Raw genomic sequence first — 16227 nt, forward strand, 5'->3', positions numbered from 1 at the left:
CTCATGAAGTTCTATTTTGTTATTGGGGTTATAGGGATAATATTCAATAAAAATACTTTCCAGAGAGAGAACGAGAGCTTCCCTACTCCTGTAGGGAAATCCGGACCTTGAGAGCCAACCACCAACTATGAGCTGGGCCAGGAAAGAAGAAACTGGCAAATTGGGAATTGGGATTCCACATAGGAAGCTGCAATCTTAAGGACTAGAAACCTGAAGTGATGAAAGCAGTATTCTCAGGAAGCCAAACTCTGGCACTTGAGTTTAAGCTTGAGAAACAGAGTTGGAGGACAGACAAGATCCTGCACATGAGCCTCTTTCCAATGGGATGGATATTCATGGCCTAATACTGTGTTCTTGTTCTTTCGCTCTCTGCCCCATGCCCACACAGATCCCACCCTCGGGCCGGCAGTCACCAACAAAGAATGTGGTGAATGGAAGCCCCTCCAAGTGCCCACGCTTTGCTAAAGTGCGGAACTGGGAGACCGGATCGGTGCTCAACGACACTTTGCATCTGAAGAGTACCATGGTAAGTGAGGCTGGCATTTTGCAATATGTTTAGGGAGGGGTTTCTGCTAATGATTCCTTCTATGTTGTTCAAATAAGTGCCTGCACTTTGGAACTCCCTGCCCATTGAAATCAGGCCAGGTTCCTTTGCTGTTTTCAGCACCTTCTTTAAGGGGGGGGGGGGAGGTTTAGGCAAGTCTGTGTTTTACTGTGTAATTTTATTTTCTAATGTACAATGGTACCTCTGGTTACGAACTTAATTCATTCCGGATGTCCGTTCTTAACCTGAAACCGTTCTTAACCTGAGGTACCACTTTAGCTAATGGGGCCTCCCGCTCCCGCCGCATCGCCGGCGCGCAATTTCTTTTCTCATCCTGAGGTAAAGTTCTTAACCTGAGGTACTATTTCTGGGTTAGCGGAGTCTGTAACCTGAAGTGTTTGTAACCCGAGGTGTTTGTAACCCGAGGTACCACTATATATATATTTAAAACGGCTGTTTCTGTTTATATTTTGATTTTTTTTTAAGTTAACTTTTTAAAAAAAGAAAAATATTTGATTTAAGTAGCAGGAAATGCACTTCTTTTTCTGCTCCACCCCCAACTTTTTGTTGAATTTTTGTGACATACGAAAATGTGTACACACTGAAAAAACAGGTGACAAAAAAAAAAACCTACTACAGTGTTGCATAAACAAATAACTACAGCAAACCAGTATTTCAGAAAAAACCAGTCTGAGTGTGAGGTGTGGGTGGCTGATAGCCAAAGATCTTCAAAGATATGAAGGGCTGTCACATGAAATATGCCGCAGGCTTGTTTTCTGCTGCTCCAAAGGGGAGGACCTGAACCAACAGATTCGTATATGACAAGAAAGTAGGGTTGCCATATTCGAAAAAGTAAAAATCCGGACAAAGGTGTTGAGATTTTTTTATCGGTCAAAGTTGTTCAGTTTTATAGGGGGAACATCTCCCCCAAAAAAGAAACGTTTTGGGAATTTTAACGGATTTCTAAAGCTTCTAAAAAAAAATCACCCTACTTGCCATACCTCCAGGTTTCCCCAGACATTTTGCCGGTTCAGTGAAAATCCGCCCAGACGCCATGGGCCGAGACCACATAACACCAGTCTTGAAAGACCTACATTGGCTCCCAGGACATTTCCGAGCACAATTCAAAGTGTTGGTGCTGACCTTTAAAGCCCTAAACGGCCTCAGTCCAGTATACCTGAAGGAGCGTCTCCACCCCCATCGTTCAGCTCGGACACTGAGGTCCAGCTCCAAGGCCCTTCTGGTGGTTCCCTCACTGTGAGAAGTGAAGCTAGAGGGAACCAGGCAGAGGGCCTTCTCGGTAGTGGCACCCGCCCTGTGGAACGCCCTCCCATCAGATGTCAAAGGAAAAAACAACTACCAGACTTTTAGGAGACATCTGAAGGCAGCCCTGTTTAGGGAAGCTTTTAATATCTGAAGGCCTATTGTATTTTAATATTCTGTTGGAAGCCGCTCAGAGTGGCTGGGGAAACCCAGCCAGATGGGTGGGGTATAAATAATAAATTGTTGTTGTTGTTGTTGTTGTTGTTGTTGTTGTTGTTGTTGTTGTTGTTATTATTATTATTATTGCTATTATTTCGCTGGCCAATTCTTGGATGTGTCCAGGAAAACCAGGACTTATGGCAGCCCTACATGAAAGGAGATTCTGACTAAACATTAAGAAGGACTTTCTGAGGGTAAAAATCATTCAACAGTGGAATGGATTCCCTTAGAAGGTGGTGGACTGTCAAGGAGCTGTTGTGACCATGCATTCTTCTGCTTCACCCCTTTTCCAGGTGACCCCCTGCAGTGAGCAGGTCTGCATGGGATCCATTATGATGCCTTCCCAGCATGTCCGAAGACCTGAAGAAGTCCGGACAAAGGAAGAGCTGCTCCCACTGGCAAAAGAGTTCATTGATCAGTATTATTCCTCCATCAAGAGGCAAGTCTTGCACAGAAAAGGTCTGGGACCCTCCTGCTTGGCAGGGTGAAGAGGGTTCTCTTCCAGAAACCATTCAGATTTCTGAAAAAGACTCATTTCTTTATTCCTATACCGGGAAAGTGTGAGATGCAGATGCTCATTCTTGTAACTGGGAAGCTTTGCATGGCTGTCCTCTTTCAGTTCATGACAAGTCAAGGCATATTATACATTATAGGCTGCCTTATACAGAGTCAGACCATTGTACCATCTAGCTCTAAATCTTGCTCTCTGAATGATAATACAGTTGTACCTTGGAAGCCAAACACCTTACAAGTCAAACGTTTTGGCTCCCAAATGACGCAAACGCCGAAGTGAGTGTTCCAGTTTGTGAACGTTCTTTGGAATATGAACGTCCGACGTTGCTTACGCAGCTTCCAATTGCGTGCAGGAAGCTCCTGCAGCCAATCGGAAGCCGTGTCTTGGTTGTCAAATGTTTTCGGAAGTTGAACGGACTTCTGGAATGGATTCCGTTCGACAACCAAGGTACGACTGTAATTGGGATTTCTCATGTCAAATCTTCATTTGATGGACGAGCCAGGACATCGTCTACGTACAATATTACGCAATCCTTTGACTCGGGACTTGATTTATGCCACATCTAACTCACGTCTACATGGCAAATGCTAGAGGAGGAGTGAAATCTGTGGGTGTCCCTTGAAACTGAATGCAAATTTAGACCAGCATCTTGGATCCACTGGGATGATGAAAAGGGTGTTTGCCAAATTAATAATGTCAGTGGTAGGGCTGGGCGACGTATCGATGCATCGTCCAAAATTGAAGTCCATATCGTGATATCAGTTTCATAATTTTGACCTGGCGATATATTGTGAATCATGATGTGTGTGTGTTTGTGTTATGCAAAAATCACAATGTGGTAGAAACCTTGAAGCCAGCCAATGCCTCTACATAGCTCCATCCTTATTTCAGACATCATGATATATCACAGTGTTTAGCTGGTGATATATTGTGATGCTGAAAACCAGATATCTTCCATCCTCAGTCTTGGAGGCAACACTGTGTTCGCCAGATGCTATTAAACTCCAACAGCCACCATCCCTGCCCATTGGCCATGCTGGCTGGTGCTGGGATCCACAAATGTTGGATTCTAACCTCTGGAGACCACCACCTTGTCTCCCCTGGGTCTACACTGGCTGCCAGCCACTCTACAGGATTTCAGGTGGAGGCATTCCCAGGGAATCCTATCTCTCCCACGATGGCAGCCAAGAAGCAGATAAACAAGAAGAGTTCTTACCAAGTAATTTTATTCATTATTCACAGAGAGAGAGAAAGGAATGTAGTATCCCAAAGATAATGATGTTGCTCCGAGTAAAGTCCCAGCACCTCTTTCTCTCCTATTCTACATCACCCCTGTGTCAGCTAAGCTGAGCTTTCTGTTCTACTACTCTCAATGCACGCCTGGTCCTGGGAGGTGGGTCAGGAATGCTTTCCAAAGACCCTGAGTCTATCAGTTGTCTCTCCCCTGGTGCCTCTTATTCCTGCTGTTCATCTCCCAATATTTCCCAGCTTCTTCCCTCTGCAGCCTCTGAACTATGACCTTCTGCAAACCACTGTTGTAATTCTATACTGTCCTCCTCTTCTCAGGAAGGTTCAGGAAAGGGGGGGCAGTCCCCACCAGTCCTCCTCAGTCCAGCCCCTGACACCAGCCCTACTTGGAGTTGTCAGGGATTGAACCTGTGGTCTTCTACGTGCAATGTGGATGCACCACCAAGGAGCTGCTGCCTCCCCCCCCACACACATACATTGAAAATGGGATTGCACACTTGCAAAACGTAACCCAGATTTGCCCATCACAGTGGTGTTGTTGTTGACCAATGACTGCTTCTGTACAATCCTACTCTGGCAGGTTCGGCTCCAAGGCCCACCTGGAGAGGCTGGAGGAAGTCACCAAGGAGATAGAAGCTTCAGACACCTACCAGCTGCGAGACACAGAGCTGATCTACGGGGCCAAGCATGCTTGGCGCAATGCCTCCCGCTGTGTGGGCCGGATCCAGTGGTCGAAGCTGCAGGTGAGGTCGCATATGGTGTGTTAGTTTGCATTCCTTAGTGCAGAAAGTATTGATCTGATGTGTAGAGATCTTTCCTAGTCTATTTAATTCAAGAGGGTTCTGGAAGCTTCTCCGTGTGAAAGAAGGTTCATGATGTTTGGGTTATGCCTTCAGAGAAGCTGAGTACAGCTGGCTTAAACTGGTTCTCTTATCTCTTTCTGTCAAGGTCATGCTGACTATAGTAATAGGCCAGAAGGAAATTAGGTTTCACTCATTTTCTCTTTCTATCTCTTTTCCGTCTGGTGTGGTGTTCTGTATGCTTAGTGTTAAGTTAAGACTTACTATGAGTATTATAAGTTTAAGTTAAGTCTGCTGCAACTGGGTTTCTTATGGACAGTGCCAACCCTGAATGTATTGGATTTGTGACCATTATGCTCATTTGCCTTCAGTAGCAGTAAAGCTCTGTTGGATGAAATATTAATTGCCTCAGGTCTATTTTGGGGGGATCCTGCAACGTGTTTAAGTTTTTCTCTGCTAACTATACATTGGAATCTACTCTGGATCAATACTGAGTAGACTTTAAATGTCATGGTCATCATCGTTCATTCATTTAGTGATGAATTAATGAATGGCTGCTAGCCATCCTGCCTCCACGGTCGAAGGAGGTATGGACTAGGGTCTGGGAGACCAGGGTTCAAATCTCCACTCAGCCATGAAGAGCTCCCTGGGCAACTTTGACCTAGCCACTCTCAGCCTATCAACCTACCTCACAGGGTTGTTGTGAGGATGTAATGTGGAGGAGGAGAGTCGTATACCACCACCACCAGCAGCAGCAGCAGCTCCTCGGGGGGAAAGATGAGGTAGAAATGTAGCAGTGGTACATTTCCCCCCCAAAAAATCAGGATTTCTGTACCCTGCTCGTCTTTGTTCCTGTCCCCTGAACTCTGTTCCCTTTGAATCCTTTCAGGTCTTTGATGCCCGGGACTGCACCACGGCCCATGGGATGTTCAACTACATTTGCAACCACATAAAGTATGCCACTAACAAAGGGAACCTCAGGTGTGTGGTGTTTGTAAGCCTCTCAGTAGGAAAACCTTCCCTTCATCTCTGCTGAGGGTTGCGGCATTCCCTCAGGGATAGGAGGCTGGCGGGGGACCTCAGAGCCAGTGGTGGGCTGGGCTGGAGGCAAAAGGGAATGGTTGCACCCCTTCTCTTTATCTCTCTCTCTCAGATAAATAAATCCAAAACCATCCAAGTAAGCAAGGGATGGAAATGTTTTATTGTCTGTTGAGGGCCACATTCCCTCTGGGATAATCTGATGGGGGCCGAGAGCCAGCAGTGTGAAGATTTGGCCCTTGCTGTCTGTCTGGATAAATATCAGTGTGGAATGTTCAGGGGTCCAGGCAGGCAGGCAGGCCCCTTTTCAGTGTACTCCATTGTCCTCTCCCCCTCTCCACAGAACATTGATTGTTTGCAGAGGGGCTTTTGCCCCACCTCCTCCATCAAGTGTCCCGCCCCTTCCTTTCTGACCCCGCTCAACCCCTCATTGTTCTGTTCTCCTCACGCTTTCCGCCTTTCCTTCCAGGCTCCCCAAGACCACCGCGTGAAATTAGGCAAAAGGTTGCAAACAGCCACCCAGGCTCCGAGTTGCACCAGGCATCCAAAGCACTGTGATGCCACTTTAGGAAGACATAGCTTCCCGCAGGCACCACTGAGAACTGTAGTTTGTTAAGCAGGCTGGGAGTTGTTAGGAGACCCCTCTTCCCTCCCCCTCAGAGAGTAGTATAACAAGGAATATCTCCTCACAGGGAACTGTAACTCTGTGGAGGAAATAGGGGGTCTCTTAACAACTCTCAGTACAGTGGTACCTTGGTTCTCAAATGCCTTGGTACTCAAACAACTTGGAACCCAAACACCGCAAATCCGGAAGTAAGTGTTCCGGTTTGAGAACTTTTTTCGGAAGCCGAACGTGCTCCATTTTGAGTGCCACACTTCCTATTTGAGTGTTACGCTGAGGTCTGTCGGTTTTTGCTATTTATTTTGTGGTTTTGCTTTAGCGGCTCTTTTTGTTTTGTTTTCGTGACTGTATGGAACCCAGTTCAGCTACTGATTGATTGATTGTGCGACTGCAGTACATTGTTTATTGCTTTCATTTTATGGATCAATGGTCTCGTTAGATAGTAAAATTCATGTTAGATTGCTGTCTTAGGGGTAGTTTTTAAAAGTCTGGAACAGAGTAATCCATTTTGAGTTACTTTCTATGGGAAAGCGCACCTTGGTTTTGGAACGTTTTGGTTTTGGAACGGACTTCCAGAATGGATTAAGTTTGAGAACCAAGGTACCACTGTCCCCTTAAAAAAAAAAAAACTACCTTTCCCAGAACTCTCTGTGGGAAACCATGACTGTTTGAAGTGGTATCACAGTGCCTCCCAGCCTTCTACCCTACCAGTTCCAAGGGGCACCAGACGCCACTGCTCCTTCATCAGTCTGAGCCTGACAACCCAGCTGTTGACTTTTGACCTGTCTCCCCAACACCTTGGACTCTACTCTTGGGGACCGCTAACCCCCAGCCCCCTTTTCCCTTTTGACTTTTGTAGGTCGGCCATCACCATATTCCCCCAGAGGACGGATGGGAGACATGACTTCCGAGTCTGGAACTCCCAACTCATCCGCTACGCTGGCTACAAACAGCTGGACGGCACCTTCCTGGGAGACCCGGCCAACGTGGAGCTGACTGAGGTTGGTGGACAAGGAAGAGGGATCTACACTCCTCCAGTTTCCTAGCCATTGTAGAACTGTGATCGTCTTATTTATAGCCATTATCATAGCCAGATTTTATTGGTCAACCAAATATGGGTTATAGCCGAAAACAATCAAAGAAACAAAGAACAAGCAAACATTATCATAACGGGTCTGGTATGAATGTGGCCTTAGTTGGATACAACCCAGTATTGTTCCTAAATTACATTTCAATCCTGCCCTTCCTCTTGAAGGAGCCTAAGACAGCAAACATCAGCATATTAGAACAATGCAATTTAAAATAAGTTAAGAGCTTATTTATCAACTCTTAAACACCACCTGAAACATGTTGAGAGTTCTTAGGAGGCCCCTATTCCACTCACAAAGCTACGGTTCCCAGAGCTGCTTAACAAGCAATCCCTCTTCCCCGGGAACTCTGGGAATCGTAGCTCTTTGAGGGGAAGAGGGTCCTCCTAAGAACTCTCAGCATCTCCCAGAATTCTTTGAGGGAAGCCATGACTGTTCACAGGGAACTCTGGGAATTGTAGCTCTATGAGGGGAGGAAGGGGCCTTCTAAAAACTCTCAGCATCCTTAGAAAACTTCAGCTCCCAGAATCCTTTGAGGGAAGCCATCATTGTTCACAGGCAGCTCTAGGAATTGCAACTCTCTGCCTCATGCAAGAGCTGTGCCTGGCTGCTGGTGTCCTGCAGCATGGATCACAACCAATCGGTCCTCTTTTCTTTGGACGCAGATCTGCATACAGCAAGGGTGGAAGCCACCCAAGGGCCGCTTTGATGTTCTGCCGCTCCTGCTCCAGGCCAATGGCAACGACCCTGAGCTCTTTGAGATCCCACCTGAGCTGGTTCTGGAAGTACCCATCAGGCACCCCAAGTAAGTTGAAACGCCTGTCTTTGTTGTTTCACCCCCCAAGGATGTTTGGGGAGCCTTTTCGGAGTTGGCTATGGCTGTGGGCGCCACCTCAGATAGGGGATCTGGTTGCATCCTTGTTGAGCTTGCTGTGTGCACATGGAAAGGGACACGGGTGGCGCTGTGGTCTAAACCACTGAGCTTCTTGGGCTTACCGTTCTGAATGTTGACGGTTCGAATCCCCACGATGGGGTGAGCTCCCGTTGTTCTATCCCAGCTCCTGCCAACCTAGCAGTTCGAAAGCACGCCAAAAAGTGCAAGTAGAAAAATAGGTACCACTGTGGCGGGTAGTTAAACAGCCTTTCTGTGTGCTCTGGTTTCTGTCATGGTGTTCCTGTTGCACCAGAAGCGGTTTAGTCATGCTGGCCACATGACCCGGAAAGCTGTCTGTGGACAAACGCTGGCTCCCTCAGGCTGTAAGTTTGTGTTCCCGATTCAAAGTGTCTCGTCTTGCCCTGCCCTTCCCTGTTTGCAGGTTTGCCTGGTTCAAAGACCTGGGACTGCAGTGGTATGGGCTGCCCGCAGTTTCCAACATGCTACTTGAAATCGGTGGTTTGGAGTTCTCAGCCTGCCCCTTCAGCGGCTGGTACATGGGCACCGAGATCGGAGTCCGCGATTACTGCGACAACTCCCGCTACAACATCCTGGAGGTAGGAGAGAGCCTCTCATGAGGGTTTGGAGCATTTGACAGTTTTTGCAATTGTGACAATATCTCTGTAAGGCAGGCCAGAAGGGGAAACTAAAGTTGAATAAGAATGGCCTACTTGCAATGAAATCCCAGTCAGGATTTGCTGGTAAAGAGCTCTCTGTGCTACAGTTTAGACCTCAGTTTGTAAAGATCTATTGCTTTTAAAGATCTCTTCTTCACAGACCATTCCCTGCTCTTCTCCACAATCTCTTCAAGTCCTTTTGAAATGACCAGGAGGTGTTTTTTGAACTGCGACCCGATTCGCAACGTAACACTGAACCATGGTCAAAGTTAACCATGCTTAATGTTAACCAAAGTTAACAAACCACTGTTAAAGCTGAGGCTTATGGCAGACTTAAACTTTGGTTTATTACATTGCGAACTAGTTAACAGCACCAACAAGACCAGCCAAACCTTGGGAGCGGTTTGAATTTTATTTCCGATCTTCACTAGTGGCTCTGCAGCTTTTGGAAGGTGGCAGCTCCTTAACTGGAGGAGTTCCAAGACTGCACGTGATATTAAACTATGGTCAATGTTAACTAAAGCTGATAAACCAACTGCAGTCTTTGAATCATGAGTGACCTTTGATAAACTGCAGTTAAGCTATTGGCCTGAATTCACAAATAACACTAAGCCATGCTTTAATAAACCATCATTTAATAAAACCATGGTTTAGCATCATCTGTGAAACAGCCAGTGGAGACGGTATGTGCGTGTTGTGCTCACTTGAGCCTCTAACCCCTCCCACCAGTGGCCAGTGGCCCCCAGAAAGTTGGGCAGAAGGGAATGTGGCCCTTGAGCCAAGAAAGTTTCCCCACCCCATGCAGGAATCCACAACTTTGGATATTTTGGGGGATGAAACGCTTTTTGCTGTTATTCCACTGCAGGAAGTTGCCAAAAAGATGAACCTGGACATGCGGAAGACCTCATCGCTCTGGAAGGACCAAGCGCTGGTGGAGATAAACATTGCTGTTTTGTATAGCTTCCAGGTACTGGGAAACATAACTCCCCAAATGATGGCCAATTAGCCAACCCTGCGGTCTTCCCTTGAGCCCTTTCTCCATGTGCCCCACCCCCTGATAGCCTGGTCCTCTGTGATGTAAGAACCTGTTTTGCTTAAGAACCCGTTGACCTGGTGCTCCCACTCCTACAGAGCGACAAGGTGACCATTGTGGACCACCACTCAGCCACGGAGTCCTTCATCAAGCACATGGAAAATGAATACCGCTGTCGGGGAGGTTGCCCAGCTGACTGGGTGTGGATTGTCCCGCCCATGTCTGGGAGCATCACCCCCGTCTTCCACCAAGAGATGCTCAACTACAGGCTGACGCCCTCCTTTGAGTACCAGGTACACAATCCACTTCCTGTCTTGCGCCCACCATGCCCTGCCATGTGGTTCAGTATCTCTCACCCACTAGGAGGTGTTGTCATTAACTTGTTGGATGCAGAGGATGTGGTGGGAGGCACCAGCTGGGGACGCCTCAAAGGAATCCCCAAGGGAAGACAGCTCAGAGCCAGGGGATTGGTGGTGGGATGGCGATGAGTGGCCAGTGTCTGGCTTCAGGGAATCAACTTCCTCCCCCCATGGCAGTAGATAAGCAGAACAAAGGAAAAGGAGTCTTCTTACCAGTTAGAAAATTTAATCATCACAGCGAAAGAACAAAGAACACACCTCCTAGAAATGGTGGTGTTCCCAATTAAGTTCCCTCCCCTCTCCATCCCTAGTCGCCCACGTCACTCCTACATCTTGTAATCTGATCTTGTACCCTCTGCGCTATTTGTTCTGACACTTTCTGAGCTCTCTGTGTCTTTGGGATGGGGGGGGGGTGAATGCTGTCCAGAGACTGTGAATCTGTTAACGCTCTGTCTTCTAGTGTTTCTTCTGCTAGCTGTTCCCCATCCAGTATTTCCCAGCTTTTGTCTTCTGAACTATGCCCCTCAGCAAGCCACTGTTCCAAATCTATACTGTCCTCCTGCTTCTGGGAAGATTCAGGATCAGGAGGAGGGGGTGGCTCCCACCATTCCTCCTCAGTGCAGCCCTCCTCAGCACAGTCCCTGACAGCCAGGGGGAGGAGGAGGTGTCAGAAGCTGGAGGCGCAACAGGGATTGGTGAGCAGGAAGAGTCCGTGCCAGAGAGCAGTTCAGACTCTGAGAATGAAGCAAAGGTTGGGAAGGAGGGGGATCAAGAGGTGGCTGAAGAATCCAGGGAGTCTCCTGCTGCTGCTGCTGCTGCTGCGACCAGATCCCCTTCCCTCCTGGTCTCTGAGAACGCAAACCTTTGATCTGATCCAGCAGGACTCTCCTAATAAACGCTTGCCATGATCTGAGCAATGCTACCACATTCCAGTTGTCACACTCGCCAGTACAAAGCTTCTTTTTTTCATGTCAGGGGGAATTTGAGCTGCAAGGAGAGCAGGCGGAGGTGGAAGGGGGGAGAACCAGGACTTGTTTGACCCTGCCTGTCCCAGGTTCGATCCCTGGCATCTCCAGTTAGGCCTGGCAAGGGGAAAAAATCTCCTCCCTGAAACCCTAAACAGCCACTGCCAGTCAGTGTAGGCAGTATTGAACTAGAAGGAATAATGGTCTGACTCCATATAAAGCAGCTTCCACTGCCCCTTGCTTCAAAACCGTGAGGACTGGAATCTTAGCATTATTTTAAAGGGACAGGTCATAGCTTAGTGTCAGAGCACCTGCTTTGCGTACAGATGGTCCCAGGGTTCAAATCCCAGCACCTCCAGGTATGTCTGGGGACAAATATCTTCTAGCTGAAACCCTGGAGAGCTGCTGCCAGCCAGTGTAGACAATGTTGAGCCCAATGGACTGGTTGGTCTGGCTCAGTATATTAACGGAGAGCAGCAGTGAGATCCTGATCCAAATTGTGTCCTTACAACACCATTGCTCACCTTGGGACAGTGACGTCTCTGGTGCTGGCCACACAAATATACTCAAACCAGCTCGGGCTGTGGGTGTGACAGATCCGCCCCCCTTCAGTTTGAGTGTTTAATTTCTTCCCTTTCATCCAGGGTTCTTTTCTTTTCTTCCCAGCCCGATCCATGGAACACCCATATCTGGAAAGGCATCAACGGCACTCCCACCAAGAAGAGAGCCATTGGGTTTAAAAAGTTAGCCAAGTAAGTGAACTACCTTGCTGGGTCTGCCAGAACTAGTAAGGGAAGAGGGAAACACTCTGTGGGGTGCTGCAGTATGGCTACATCCACACCATACGCTTAAAGCACTATTATACCACTTTAAACCCTTGTGGCTGTTCCCAAAGAATCCTGGGAGCTGTAGGATAGTTATCCAAGGATAGCTCTGTTGGTAGAGCATGCGACTCTTAATCTCAGGGTCCTGGGTTCGAGTCCTATGTCGGGCAAAAGATTCTTGCATTGCATGGGGTTGGACTTGATGACCCTTGTGGTCCCTTCCAACTCCAATGATTCTATGATTCCAGAAAGGTTCAGCCCACCATCTTATTATTATCTTATTTATTGAATCTATAAAGGTAAAGGTAAAGGGACCCCTGACCATTAGGTCCAGTCGTAGCCAACTCTGAGGTTGCGGCGCTCATCTCTCTTTACTGGTCGAGGGAGCCAGTGTACAGCTTCCGGGTCATGTGGCCAGCATGACTAAGCCGCTTCTGGCGAACCAGAGCAGCGCACAGAAACTCCTTTTACCTTCCCGCCGGAGCGGTACCTATTTATCTACTTGCACTTTGACATGCTTTTGAGCAGGGACTGAACAACGGGAGCTCACCCCGTTGCGGGGATTCGAACCGCCGACCTTCTGATCGGCAAGTCCTAGGCTCTGTGGTTTAACCCACAGCACCACCCACGTCCCTATATACCGCCCTATATCCCGGGGGGGAGGGTCTCAGGGCAGTTCACAGAATAAAATCAAGATATAAAACCTCAACTGACATAATAAAAATAGAAACGACGACCCAATAACCCCTGCCACCCAAAAAACACATTTTAAAAGGGCGTAGGATGTAAATCAAACACTACCACTGTGCTCTGTTCGGGGGGGGGGAGTTTCTTCCAATCCTATAGAGCAGATTTTGGGGAGGCACATGGACGTGTGTGGGGTGGAGAGGTGGCAATCCCCACAGGGCTAGCAGGAGTCCTTGTGTCCTTTCCCCCAGCACACCAGGTTAGTTGAATCTGACCCCCAAAAGTCGAGCTCTGTCTGGGAAAGAAAAATGGGAAACCAAAGGTGGAACGGAGTATCCTGGAGAAGGGCAGGGGTGACTGGCTAGAACCCTGAGCAGGTGCACTTCTGTTACAAGGAGAGAATACGCTGCAGCTTTCGGTTGCAGCTCCCACATGCACATTCCTAATCGCGATCCCTTTTTCCTCTCTGTCTGTTCAAGCAAATGTGCAAAATTCACTTCCATCTCTTAGAAATGTGCCTTCCCTTTGTTGTAGGAAACACACACACAATAAGGACTGTGGCTGGAAAAATCCCTGAACAGGGAGCACAATGCAAGATGTTTGCAAATGATTTTATATATATAGATAGATAGATAGATAGATAGATGCGAGGTCACTACAAAATTAATTCACCTGGGATGGCAAAATCTCTTGAGCCAGCCTTGTGTGGTAATCAGACCATTTGTATTCAATCCACCCCAAAAGTCTGACAAAAATGCAAGTCCGGCCTGAAAAATAAAACAAAATAAAACCTTTCTCGTTTATTGAAGATTATCAGAGCCATTCGTTGACCCAGTTAAGTTGCATTTACCGATGTCTCTCTGGGGCTTGTGAGGCATTTCTCAATCATTTTGAGAGCTTTACGGGCCACCATGGCGATTATCGTTTCGGTGGAAATACCTTTCTACCCTTCTGTATTCTTTTGATTTTAAGCTGTGTGCAGGGTAAGCTGAGTCTGCTTCCCTTTAGAAGGCTGCCAGCATTTTCTTTTATTCTCAGTGACCTTTTGTGATTCTTCCCTGCCTTCAATTTATGCAAATCGTTTTTGTAAGCACACCCCCTCCCCAAAGAAAGAGGGTGAGAACGGGTGTTGATATAAGCGGCACACACACAGACATGCTCCCATTTTCAAGGGAGAGAAGAAAAAAAGTATTAGCGCATTTGAGGAAAAATCTGAGTTTTGCAGTAGGGGCAAAACGACGTTTCTGAAAGCAATCCTTGGATTGCTTGGAAAGAGGATTGGACAATGGCTATGTTCTGTCTCCACCATCGGAGGCAATATGCTTCAGAATAGGTCAAGGTCAAGGACCCCTGGACAGTCAAGTCCAGTCAAAGGCGACTATGGGGTTGCTGCGCTCATCTCGCTTTCAGGCCGAGGGAGTCGGCATTTGTCCACAGACAGCTTTCCAGGTCATGTAGCCAGCATGATTAAACCGCTTCTGGCACAACGGGACACCGTGACGGAAACCAGAGCTCACAGAAATACTGTTGACCTTCCCACCGCAGTGGTATCTATTTATCTACTTGCACTGGTGTGCTTTCAAATTGCTAGGTTGGCAGGAGCTGGGACAGAGCAACAGGAGCTCACTCTGTTGTGGGGATTCAAACCGGCGACCTTCTGAATACCATCTACCGGAAACCTAGGAAGGGAAGAGAGCTGTTGCACTCAGGACCTGTTTGTGGGCTTCCCACAGGTATCTGGTATCTGGTTGGCCACTGTGAGAACAGGATGCTGGACTCGATGGGTCATTAGCCAGGGCTCCTAACACAGACACCCCAATAAACTAGCCTAGTAAGATTCAGGCAAAGCATACACCTCCTCACAAGTAACTGATCAGAGGCACTTCCTGTTAAGAGAGCATCTTTTCAATGACTTGTGCCGTCCCTACTTAAAAATGTCATTTTTCATCTGTGCAAAGTTTGTGTTTTCATAGAATCATAGTTGGAAAAGTTCCTGATGATCATCTAATCCGACCCCATGCAATGCAGGAATATGCAGCTGTCCCATACGAGGTTCAAACCCACAACCTTGGCATTGTCAGCACCAGACTCTAACCAACAGAGCTATCCAATTGGTTGGGGACCTTCTGTCTGTATCAGGAACCTGTGGGCCTCCAGAGGGCATTGGACTACAGTTCCCATCATCCCTTGGCATAGGCCATATGGGCTGGGGCTGGTGGGAATTTGAGTCCAGTGACAATGATGAAGACTTGGCCAGACATTGGAGATATGCTTCAGAGATCCAGACTGTGGGGAGCTTCGAGAAATTAATAAATACAATTTGGACTATAATTTGATCTTTTTTATTTGTTTTTTATTTTTAATTGAAGTATTATGATTGCATATATTAATTGGATGTTTTTAATTGGAAAATCAATAAAAATGATTTTAAAAAAAGACTTGGCCAGATGCTGTAACCACCCCAGCTCACTCAGAGAGCCAGTGTGGTGTAGTGGTTAGAGTGTCCAACTAGGAGCTGGGACACCAGGGTTCAAATCCCCACTTGGCCATGGACCTTGGGCTAGTCACTGCCGCTCAGCCCTAACCTACCTCACAGGGTTGTTGTGAGGATTCGGTGAGGAGGGGGAGAACCATGAATGCCCCTTGGAGCTCATTGGGGTGGGAATATGGGAGATAAGTGCAATCAGTCGATCCAATCATACCTGTATGTTTTACCCATGTCTCATTCAAATGTTACATTCTTAAGTGTGCACTTCTTAAATAAATCATAGGTGTAGACCGAAGGAGCATCTGAAGTCAATTCACCTTTACTTGGAAGGTTTTGTTCAGTGCTTGTAGTTTTCTTGTTATCATCAAGCACGTGGGTACACACCTACCTTTTAATGTATTGGATGCAAACTCCACCCTGCATATGCAAAAAAATAGATAAAAATGTTGAGAGTAACCAGGAGGAAAGATCTGATCAGCTTCCCAGGTCAATAAATCTTCTTTTCTCCCGCCCTCCTAGGGCTGTGAAGTTTTCTGCCAAACTGATGGGGCAGGCAATGGCAAAGAGAGTCAAGGCCACTATCCTGTATGCCACGGAAACAGGAAAATCCCAGGTCTATGCAAAAACCCTGTGTGAGATCTTCAAGCATGCCTTTGATGCCAAGGTAGGATCCTGGCTGTCATTCCAGAGTTTAGCTCAACTTCTCCAACTCTCCAGCAAGGAGCTGAACTGCTTTTCTTCGAGGGCAAAGACATGTAGCTTTTGACAAACCGTTGGGCTGGTCTGAAAGGGCCCAGCCTGTGTTTAAGAAAGCTTTTTCTCTTTAAGATCAAGCTTTGGCAGGTGGTTGGGGGGGGCATGCTGAATGGTTCTGCAGATTTGTGGAAGGTACTAACTGGCTAGTCACCATTACTTCCCTCACCTGTACATAAAACTTTTCGTGTTTTGTTTTGTCCGTAAGGCAAAGAAACAAATGGATAAGCA

At 47.3% G+C, this 16227-nt stretch overlaps 1 protein-coding gene across 5 annotated transcripts in view; it reads left to right on the forward strand.

Moving 5' to 3' along the window:
• The window catches only part of NOS1 (nitric oxide synthase 1), a gene marked incomplete at its 3' end in the record, with an annotated part of 183658 nt that overhangs the window by 137144 nt on the left and 30287 nt on the right, over positions 1-16227 (forward strand). For all 5 annotated transcript variants that reach the window (XM_081841709.1, XM_081841710.1, XM_081841708.1 and 2 more), the window contains 11 exons: positions 389-526; positions 2320-2465; positions 4369-4531; positions 5478-5569; positions 7108-7249; positions 8002-8141; positions 8653-8827; positions 9753-9854; positions 10019-10213; positions 11911-11996; positions 15763-15907. In XM_081841709.1, the coding sequence (XP_081697835.1) occupies positions 389-526; positions 2320-2465; positions 4369-4531; positions 5478-5569; positions 7108-7249; positions 8002-8141; positions 8653-8827; positions 9753-9854; positions 10019-10213; positions 11911-11996; positions 15763-15907 (1524 nt within the window). The remainder of the gene's footprint in view (positions 1-388; positions 527-2319; positions 2466-4368; positions 4532-5477; positions 5570-7107; positions 7250-8001; positions 8142-8652; positions 8828-9752; positions 9855-10018; positions 10214-11910; positions 11997-15762; positions 15908-16227) is intronic.

Source organism: Podarcis erhardii, assembly GCF_964252035.2.
Source record: "Podarcis erhardii genome assembly, chromosome: 15".
NCBI classification, from domain to species: domain Eukaryota; kingdom Metazoa; phylum Chordata; class Lepidosauria; order Squamata; family Lacertidae; genus Podarcis; species Podarcis erhardii.